The sequence below is a fragment of the Eimeria necatrix genome, genomic scaffold (genome assembly GCF_000499385.1).
Source record: "Eimeria necatrix Houghton genomic scaffold, Enh_scaff78, whole genome shotgun sequence".
NCBI lineage: Eukaryota > Apicomplexa > Conoidasida > Eucoccidiorida > Eimeriidae > Eimeria > Eimeria necatrix.
Window position 1 is genome coordinate 37,501 of NW_013654601.1, and position 10,000 is coordinate 47,500.

General features: G+C 59.4%; 2 protein-coding genes across 2 annotated transcripts in view; one reads left to right on the forward strand and one right to left on the reverse strand.

Moving 5' to 3' along the window:
* Nucleotides 1–430: 430 nt before the first annotated feature.
* On the reverse strand, nt 431–3,650 carry ENH_00076090 (hypothetical protein, conserved; the record flags this gene model as incomplete). Its single annotated transcript, XM_013582905.1, has 4 exons — nt 431–739; nt 1,856–2,015; nt 2,379–2,777; nt 3,007–3,650. 4 exons carry the CDS (start codon nt 3,648–3,650, stop codon nt 431–433), a joined length of 1,512 nt encoding a protein of 503 aa, XP_013438359.1.
* Nucleotides 3,651–4,740: 1,090 nt separating this feature from the next.
* The window catches only part of ENH_00076100 (hypothetical protein, conserved), a gene marked incomplete at both ends in the record, with an annotated part of 21,169 nt that continues 15,909 nt past the window's right edge, over nt 4,741–10,000 (forward strand). The window contains 2 exons of the mRNA XM_013582906.1: nt 4,741–4,800; nt 5,182–5,616. Coding sequence (XP_013438360.1) covers nt 4,741–4,800; nt 5,182–5,616 — 495 coding nt within the window. The remainder of the gene's footprint in view (nt 4,801–5,181; nt 5,617–10,000) is intronic.

Genomic DNA, 10,000 nt, shown 5'->3' on the forward strand with positions numbered 1-10,000 from the left:
AGGGGCCCCCTTAGGGGCCCCCCCAGGGGCCCCCTTAGGGGCCCCCAAAGGAGGGGCCCCCTCTGGGGGGGCCGCCATGAGGGGACAGGAAGGAGCGTCTCTGGGGGGCCCCTGAGGGCCCCCTAAAAGTGACTTGTTGGGTTCTTCAGGGGCCCCTGTGGTGCACCCCTCAGGGGCCCCCTGGGGGCCCCCTGGGGGGCCCCCTTGGGGGGCCCCTACAGGGGCCCCCTGGGGGCCCCCTTGGGACTGCACGGAATTTATAAGAAGGTGGGGAGGCGTCAGGAGGGGAGAAGAGACCTGAGGAGAAAAGCCAGAGGGCATGCGTCAACACAAACACTGGAAATGACCTGCAGCAGCAGCAGCAGCAGCAGCAGCAGCAGCAGCAGCAGCAGCAGCAGCAGCAGCAGCATGCGCTTCATAACAAAAGCAATTATATATATATGAAATGCAAAATGCACCACGCGCAATGCATGCACAGACAAAGAAGGCTTTGTAGGCATCTCGGTCCGTAGCAGCAGCAGCAGCAGTAGCAGCAGCAGCAGCAGTAGCAGCAGCAGCAGCAGAAGCAGCAGCAGAGAGACAAAAGCGAAGAGACTGCAGCAGCAAAAGGGACTAATTGGCTTCGCTGCTGCTGCTGCTGCTGCTGCTGCTCACGGAGAGAAGAGAGACACTGCCAGGGGCGCAGCAAATCGGCTGCCCCACATCGGCGTCCAGCAGATACACCTGCGGCGCAGCACAACTTGCTGCTGCTGCTGCTGCTGCTGCTGCTGCTGCTGCTGCCGGTGTTGCTGTTCCTGTGGCTGCTGCCATTGCTACGATAGCTGCCGCTGCTGCTGCCACTCCTGCTGCTGCTGCTGCTGTTGCTTCTGCTCAAGATTAAAAAGCGCCCCAACTTTAAACCCCACAGCAGAGCCTGAACCTTAAACCCTTGACCTCAAACCCTAAACCCTAAATCCTAAACCCTAAACCCTAAACCCTTAACCCTAAACCCTACTTTGGGGAAGAAGTTAAGGCAATAGTTCATCAGAAAAGAAACCAAAGAGGACTTGCCGCTCCCTTTGCCGCCCCAGAGTACCACTGTGGGCTGCAGCTGCCTGCAGCAGCAGCAGCAGCAGCAGCAGCAGCAGCAACTGCTGCTGCTGCTGCTCTCTGCTGCTGCTACTGCTGCATCTGGGTCTCGCCTACTGGCTTTAATGCGGGTGAACAGACGCATCAGCTGGGAAGCCACGGCCCACCTGCAGCAGCAGCAGCAGCAGCAGCAGCAGCAAGAAGCACGGCAGCAGCAGCAGCAGCAAGAGCAACAGCAGCAGCAGCAAAAAACATATTCATTCTGAGTTGCACGTGCTGCTTTGCTTCAGCATCTCCGAAGCGCAGCTGCATCTGCATAGGGACCCTTTCGTGGGGAACTAGGGTTTAGGGTTTAGGGTTTAGGGTTTAGGGTTTATTGGCACCAGATGGGCGGAACAACTTCAAGGGGAGTTGGGGCCTCCAGCAGCAAAGCAGCAGGAGCAGCAGCAGCGCGTAAAGCTTGCTGCAGTGGGATCCGATCCCAGGGCAGCCGCACTTCACATAGCAGCAGCACCACAGGAAACTCCTGCAGCAGCAGCAGCAGCAGCAGCAACAGCAGCGGCGCAGCATAAGAGGCAGCAGCAGCAGCAACAGCAGCGGTGCAGCATAAGAGGCAGCAGCAGCAGCAACAGCAGCGGCGCAGCATAAGAGGCAGCAGCAGCAGCAGCAGCCGCAGCAGCAGCAAAAAAGGCAGCAGACCAGCCACCACAGCGAATCCGCAGCAGCCGCAGCCACCGCAGCAGCCGCAGCAGCAGCAGCAGCAGCAGCAGCAGCAGCAGCAGCAAACCTCTTCATCTATCGCATCGAGCTGCTGCTGCACTTCTTGTGGCACCAAAGAGTTTTGCTGCAGCCTGTTATCCAGCTGCAGCAGCCGCAGCGCAGCAGGGGCCCCCGAAGAGGCGAGGGGCCCCTGGGGGCCCCCCGAAGAGTCTATACAGCCCAAGTGCCTGCAGCAGCAGCCCCACACCGCATGCACCTATGCTGCTGCTGCTGCTGCTGCTGCTGCTGCTGCTGCTGCTGCAGATCTATTTGTGGGTGCAGCAAAAGGCTCGGATTTCGGAGGAAAGCAGCAAAAGAAAGCAGCAGCAGCAATTGAAAAGAAACAGCAGCAGCTGATGCAGCAGCAGCAAAGAAATGGATTAAACTGGAAGCAAATTGTAACAAGAAAAGACGAAGCAGCAGCAGCAAAGCAGCACGAAGCAGCAGCAAGGGAGCAGCAAAAGGAACAATTTAAATGATAAAAACAATTTAAAAATTGCAAAAATATAAAAACAAATAAAATATAAAAACAAATAAAACAAAACCCTCACCTTCCACAGTCAAAACTGTCCAGAAAAGCAAGAGCAGCAAAACGAGCGGAGGTGAAGTCCTCCAGGAACGCAGCAGCAACTGCAGCGTCTTGCTGCTGCTGCTGCTGCTGCTGCTGCTGCTGCTGCTGCTGCTGCTGCTGGGGAAGGTCTCCGAAGATCTCAGGCCCGGGCAGCGCAGTGATGCGGATGCCGGGAGCCCCAGCAGCAACAGTGCCGCTGCGCAAGTCGCTGCTGCAGCAGCTGCTGCTGCTGCCGCTGCTGCTGCTGCTGCTGCTGCTGCTGCTGCTGCTGCGGGTGGGGGCCCACGAGGAGGCACTTGGAGCCGCCGGGCCCTCAGCAGCCACTAAGCTGTAAGAGACACTTGGGGGAAACAAATGGCCCCGACACTCAGCCAGGCCCCTGAGAGCAGCAGCAGCAGCAGCAGCAGCAGCAGCAGCAGCAGCAGCAAGGGCAGCAGCAGCAGCCACAGCAGCAGCAGCAGCGATATTAGGCTGAGGGGGAGGCTTCTTAGATGCACTGGGACCTCAGAAAGTAGCTGTTCTACGTCAAGCAAAAGCTGCGGCCTAGCAGCAGAAGAGAAATTAGGGTTTAGGGTTTAGGGTTTAGGGTTTAGGGTTTAGGGCTTCACCTCAAAACTCTGAACCAAACCGCCCTGCGGACCGCCACCCATTCGTTTGCCCTCAGCGGCAGCATATAAGCCACGAAGTTGCTTCTGCTGCTGCAGCTGCTGCTGCTGCTGCTGCTGCTGCTGCTGCTGCTGCTGCTGCTGCTGCTGCTGCTAGGGGCGTAGTGCAAGTGCGGCGCAGGTATGTAGGGGCCCCATAGCGCCCCCCTGTTGCTGTCTGCTGCTGCAGCAAACAGCTCTTGCTGCGCTCTGCTGCTGCTGATGTCCCAGCCCTGCTGCTGCAGCTGCTGCTGCTGCAGCAGCACTGCTGCGGTGTCTCTGCAACGTATCAGACGGGGAGGAAGCCACTCCCTTGCTGCTGCTGCTGCTGCTGCTGCTGCTGACGCCTTTTTACCTGCTGCTGCTGCTGCTGCTGCTGCGGGGGCCCCAAACCACCTATGACAATGAAATAACTCTTCATGAGATACTTCCCTTGGGTACCCAAATACCAAAGGGGGCCCCACAGGGGCCCCGGGGCCCCCTGGGGCCCCCGGGGCCTTCAGCTTTCCAGGGGCCCCCTGGGGCCCCTGGGGCCTCCGGGGGCCCCTGGGGGTGGCTGGGGGCCCCCATGAGGGGCCCCCAGTCTGTGGAAGGCCCCCTACGGCCATATAGAGAGTAGGCTGGGTTTTTTGCTGCTGCTGCTGCTTTGGCTGTTGCTGCTGCTGCTGTGGCTGCTGCTGCTGCTGCTGGTTGCTTTGCTGCTGCGCTGCTGTTGCTTGTGTTGCTGCTCCTGCTGCAGCAACGTCTGGGATGGCTGCTGCTCCGGTGCTCCTGCTGCTGTGAGGCTGCTGCTGCTGCTGCTGCTGCTGCTGCTGCTGCTGCTGCCGCAGCGTTTGCACACCTCAACCAATGGGCATCCCCGGCGAGTTTTGTGGAGCAAAGTTTAATCCATTGCTTTTAAAGAGGATCCTTGGAGTTAAGGGTTTAGGGTTTAGGGTTTAGAGGTTAGGGTTTAGGGTTTAGGGTTTAGGGTTCGGGGGCTCCGGCTTGCGCGCTCAAGGCACAGGGGCGGACTGCTCCCCTTAGGCAGGTTCAGGGTTTAGGGTTTAGCGTTTAGGGTTTGGGGTTTATCTGGTGCTTTCAAGTTTATTCCGGAAAATTAAATATTATAATTTAGGATTTAGGAATTAGGGTTTAGGGTTTAGGGTTTAGATTGCAGATGCCTCATTCAAGAAAGCATGTGGGCATGGCCCAGCAATCGACACCCGCCAAACCCTAAACCCTAGCCATAAACCCTAAGCCCTAAACCCTAAATCCTAAAAGGCAAGACCTGAAACCTAAACCCTTGCCAGGTTTTGCATTTTTTCAAATGTTTAACATAAATGGACAAACCGAGAAATGCCCTTCCTTGACCTAAACCCTAAACCCTAAACCCTAAACCCTAGGCCGTCTATGACGGTCCGGGGAGCCCAGCGCGTGAAGCTTTCGAAGACAGAGCTCTGCATCTTCCTTTCTATGGTTCATTAGCGCAAAATTAGGGTTTAGGGTTTAGGGTTTAGGGTTTAGGGTCTAGGGTTTGGAACCTTCCGCACGAGACGCAAGAGCTTGTCCGGGCCTCTGTCGCTGCAGCCTAAGCAGGGTCGCAGCAGCAGGAAGCGCAGCAGCAACAGCAGCAACAGCAGCAGCAGCAACAGCAACAGCAGCAGCAGCAACAGCAACAGCAGCAGCAGCAGCAAGAGCAGCAGCAGCAGCGTCACAATGGAGGAAGCTGCAGAGCAGCCGGTCTCTGAAGAGGCCATTCAGGTGTCTCCAAAGGAAGTCCGCCCCAAAACCCTAAACCCTAAACCCTAAACCCTAAGTCTCAAGGCGTAAACCCTAATTCCTAAACCCTAAACCCTAAGCCCTATGCCTTGAAGCCCAAGGCCCAGCTCTTGAACCCATCTTCATTTGCCTCATCATTTCGTCTAGCCCTAAACCCTCGCTCTAAACCCTAAACCCTAATCCCCCTTTCCAAACCCTAAACCCTCGCCTTAAACCCTCTCTGTAAACCCTAAACCCTCGTCGTAAGTCGTGTACCTTCTGTGGAGATCTAAACTCTAGCTCAACACCCTCGAGCACCGCAGCGGCAGGAACTTCCTGTGAAGGGTTTAGGGTTTAGGGTTTAGGGTTTAGGGTTTAGGGTTTAGGGTTTGCGGGCAGCTGCGGTTTCCGACGGTGGCGGCTTTGAAGGAGTGGATGGCGGAGCAGAAGAAGAATGGGAATTTCTTTTACGTCTTGGCCCGCACCCACAAGCCCAAAACCCCAAAAAAGGGTTTGGACAAAACCCTAAACCCTAGGCAGCAGTCCGCAAACCCTCCCCAACACGAAACCCTAATTTCTATCGCCACCTACAAATGCAAACACTGGAGAAACCCTGAGGACTTCGCCTCTTACAGAAAGTACAAGTCCCGTTTGCTGGCGGGGGCCCCCCTGGCGGGGGCCCCTCCCCTGGGGGCCCCCCTGGCGGGGGCCCCCCCGGGGGCCCCCCTGGGGGCCCCCCCCGAGGGGCCCCCCGCCGTGGAGGGGGCCCCCCCGGCGCAGGCGGCAGAGGGTTCAGGGGGCCCCCCAGAGGCTCCCTTGGCGCTGGCAGGGCCTGTGGGGGCCCCCCCGGGGCCCCCCGGGGCAGTGGGGCCTCCCTGGGGGCCCCCCGGGGGGCCCCTGGTCGTGGGGCCCCTGGAAAGCCAGCTGTTTGTGCTGCAGGAGAAGCTGCAGAAGCTGCGGCGGCGGGTGAAGTACCGGGAAGAAAAGAAAAGAAAAGAAGCAGCAGGAGAGGACTTGGCGAAAAAAAGAAAAAGAAAAATGGAATCTTTGGAAAGTTTGGAAAAAGAAACGGAGACACTTAAAGCAGCAATTGCGCTGCTCGCGGGAGAAAGGGCCCTCATGCTGGGCAGCAGCAACAAGCCCAAGGGGACTCTCCAGGCGGCGGGGGCCCCCGGCGGGGGCCCCCCGCAGCAGCAGCAGCAGCAGCAGCAGCAGCAGCAGCAGCAGCAGCAGCAGCGAGCCCGTGCGCGGCGGCCGCGTACGCGCGGCGGCGGGCCGCGCGCGTGCGGGAGATGCGCGTGGTGCCGCACTGCCGCTGCCCCGCAGAAGTGAAGGTGCAGTACTTGAAAAAGGGTGGGGTTGTTGTTATTTGGGGGGGCCCCCACTCGGGGGCCTGCTGGGCCGCGCGGGGCCGCAGCTACAAGACTCCTGCTGCAGCAAAAGACTTCATTTGGAGACACTCTTACCTCTCTCCGGGGGCCCTTTCTCTTTGCTTCCAGTCCCCGGACTTGGCGCTGCAGTTGGCCCGCGAGGGGGCCCCCCCCCTTGCTGCTGCGCCGCCCCGCGCGGCCATAGAGCACTGCCTCTACGCGGCCCGCAAGCAGCAGCGGGGCCCCCCTGCTGCTGCTGCTGCTGCTGCTGCTGCTGCTGCTGCTGCGGAGGGGGGGGAGGGGGAGGGGGGCCTCCAGCTGCGGGCGGGGGCTGCGGGCGGCGGGGAGCAGCAGGCAGGCGCAGCAGCTGCTGCTGCTGCTGATGCTGCTGCTGCTGCTGCTGCTGCTGCGGGAGCGGACTGGGAAGCGGCAGCAGCAGCAGCAAGTGAACACGAGAGGCCCCCGGACCCCCACCTCCTCCAGGCCTTGAGCACCCTGGAGCCCCTCAGGGGGCCCCCCGGTGGGGGGGCCCCCCTCCCCAACCGGCACTGCAGGAGGGGCCTCGCTCGCGCTGCACTTGCTGCCAGGGGGGCCCCCGGGGGCCCCTCCAGGAAGCCTCCGCGGCTGCGGGACCTTTTGCTGCGGCAGCAGCCCAAAGCAGCTTCCAAAAAACCCGCCAAGGGGGGCCCCCGGAAAAAGGGAAAGGGGGGGCCCCCAGGCGAGCCCGAGGGGGGCCCCAAGGAACCCACAGCAAACGAGGGGGGCCCCACTGACACGGCGGACACTACGGGGGGCCCCACTGATAAGACTGAGACCACGGGGGCCCCCAGTGATAAGGCTGAGACTGCGGGGGGCCCCACTGATAAGACTACGGGGGCCCCCAGTGATAAGGCTGAGACTACGGGGGCCCCCAGTGATAAGGCTGAGGCTACGGGGGCCCCCAATGATAATGCTGAGGCTACGGGGGGCCCCCACGAAGGAGGGTCTCAAGCGGGGGGGGGCCCCCAAGAGGCCTCCGAGGGGGCCCCTGAAGGGGGCCCCCCAGGGGACTCCGCAGAGGCAGAAGCGCAAGGGGCTTCACAGGTACCAGAGGGGCCCCCAAATGGCCCTGAAAGCGCAGCAGGGGCCCCCACGAACTCCCCTTCCGTGGGGGCCCCCACGGGGGGGGCCCCTCAGGGGGGCCCCCCACCAAACCCAGAGGGACCCACTTCTAAGGGGCCCCCTGCGGATGCTGCCTGGCCAGCTTTGGCTGCTTACTTTCTGCGGCAGGCGCGCCGGATTGAAGAAGATCAGGAGGGCCTCGTGGGGGCCCCCCCATTGGGGGCCCCGGGGGCCCCCTGGGGCCCCCTGGGGCCCCACAACAGCCAAGGGGGCCCCCAAGAAGACCAAGAAAAGCAGCGCGAAGGTACTTTCAACACTTCAGAAGGTAATGCTCTGGAAGGGGGCCCTGCAGCGCTGTCGGGGATGTGGGGCCACGAGGATGGAGGCCTCAACAGCAGCAGCAGCAGCAGCAGCAGCAGCAGCAGCAGCAGCAGCACAAATACCCGCAACAACAGCAGCAGCAAAAATTCCCGCAACAGCAGCAGCAGCAGCAAAAACTCCCGCAACAGCAGCAGCAGCAACAAAAATGCCTGCAACAGGAGCAGCAGCAGCAAAAATGCCGGCAGCAGCGGCAGCAACAAAAATGCCCGCAACAGCAGCAGCAGCAGCAAGAATGCCCGCAGCAGCAGCAGCAGCAGCCGGGAGGTGCCTTCTCGCGGGGTTCCTACCAGTGACGACAACCGCGAAAGGCCTTAGCTAGCTGCTGCTCCTGCAAATTGAGGACGAAAGCAGCAGCAGCAGCAACAGCAGCAGCAGCAGCAGCAGCAGCAGCAGCAGCAACAGCAGCAGCAGCTGCAGCAGCTGAAAAGATAAGCCCGAAGTACCCTGTTGGGGCCTCCTGCATGCGTGAGGCTTTTACAGGGCTTTTCCTGTGCAGCGACTTTTGGGGGCCCCCGTAGGGGCCCCCAAGGGGGCCCCCTTAGGAGCTTTGAGGGGCCCCCTTGGGGCCCCTCAGAGCTTCTTTGGGGGCCCCCAAATGCAAGTGTAGTCTGAAATGCAAATGCAAAAGAAAATGAAATAAAAGCTTTATAAAAGCACAAGCCCAGAGATTGTCTTCAGAAAAGAATATAAAACAAATTCAAAAATAAAATTTGCAAAAAAGGGTTTCAAGGGAACTGCGCTGAGGCCCCCCAGGGGGCCCTCTACGGGGCTTCTGTGGGGCCCCCTTTAGGGGGCCCCGGAGGGGCCCCCCTGAGAAGCCCCAGAGGGGCCCCCCTGAGGGGCCCCTGAGGGGTCCTATGGGGGCCCCAGTAAGGCGCTCTTGTGGTGTGCGGGGACCCTTTGGGGCCCTCTAGGGGGCCCCCTCTGGGGCCCTCTAGGGGGCCCCCCTCTGGGGCCCTCTAGGGGGGCCCCCAGGAGAGGGGCCCCCCGCGTGTGGCTGTGGGCTGCGAGGTGCTGCTGCAGCCTGGCAGCAGATTTTTGAATTCTTTTTAGGAGTTTTGGACAAAAATGAATTAATCCATTTAAGGAATTGTTCAAACAATTTCTTTTTTTCGAGACAAAGACAGGCAGAGCTAGCTGTAGGCGCAGCTAACTGCGCCCACGGCTAGCCGTTAGCTAGCCACGTCACTAGTCAGCTAGCTAGCTAGCTAGCTAGCTAGCTAGCTGGCTAGCTAGCTAGCTAGCCGTATCACTAGCTAGCGAGTTAGCTAGCTAGCCAGCCAGGTACTCCAGTAGTGAACTAGCTGGCCGAGCAGCTATATAGCTTGCCAGCTTGCTAGTTCAATATGGAAGCTGCGCGTTAGCTAGCCACCGCAAGACATAGCTCGTTAGCTAGCCAGCTAGCTAGCTGGTTAGCTAGCTGGCTAGCTAGCTAGATAGCTAAACAGGTGCGGCGGGGGATCGAGCTAGGCACCGTGAAGGCCTACAGGGCCTGTGCAAGGCCCCAACTGGCTGCCCGGAGTCTGCAGCTAGCTGGTGGCTAGCTGGTGGCTAGCTGGTGGCTAGCTGGTGGCTAGCCACAGCTAGCTGTGGGCTTAGTGGCCAAGGGAAGGGCCACTGGCTTCTAAAGCAAAATGGCTGTAACTCTGAGCCCCTCAAGCCCAGCTCCAAACCCTAAACCCTAAACCCTAAACCCTAGCTCTGGCGCCTAGAGCTTGCAAACCCTAGACCCTCGCTCCTGGCCTTCCGCCCTATCTCTAAACCCCTGCCAAACCCTAAAGGGCTTTGGATCTGCAAGCCAAGAGTTTGGCGGGACTAACAGGAGGATCTAGGGTTTTGCGAGTAGGGTTTGACAAACATATTGGTGTTTAGGGTTTAGGGTTTAGGGTTTAGGGTTTAGGGTTTAGGGTTTAGGGTTTAGGGTTTAGGGTCCTCGGATTAGGCGCTATGCAGGACTCCTATGCTCGAAGCTCTAAGTTTTACCGTTAAGGGTTCAGGTGGGAGACGCCGTGCATTAGGGTTTAGGGTTTAGGGTTTAGAGTTTAGGGTTTAGGGTCTAGTGTCTAGAGTTTAGAGGTGTAGGGTTTGGGGTTCAGGATTTAGGGTTTAGCGCTCAGGGTTCAGGGTTTGGGGTTCAAGGTTTAGGGTTTAGGGTTTAGGGTTTAGGGTTTCCGCTGCAAAACGCTGCAGCTCAGAGTTTGCCTGCTGTGAACCGCGGTGTCTTAAAAAAAAGAGTTTTAAGACACTTCTGTGCTGTGCAAAATTAAAATTTAGGGTTTAGGGTTTAGGGTTTAGGGTTTAGGGTTTAGGGGTCACGTGGAGTGGTGAACGGTCGAAGACCGGCGGACCTGCCGCCTATCTGCTGC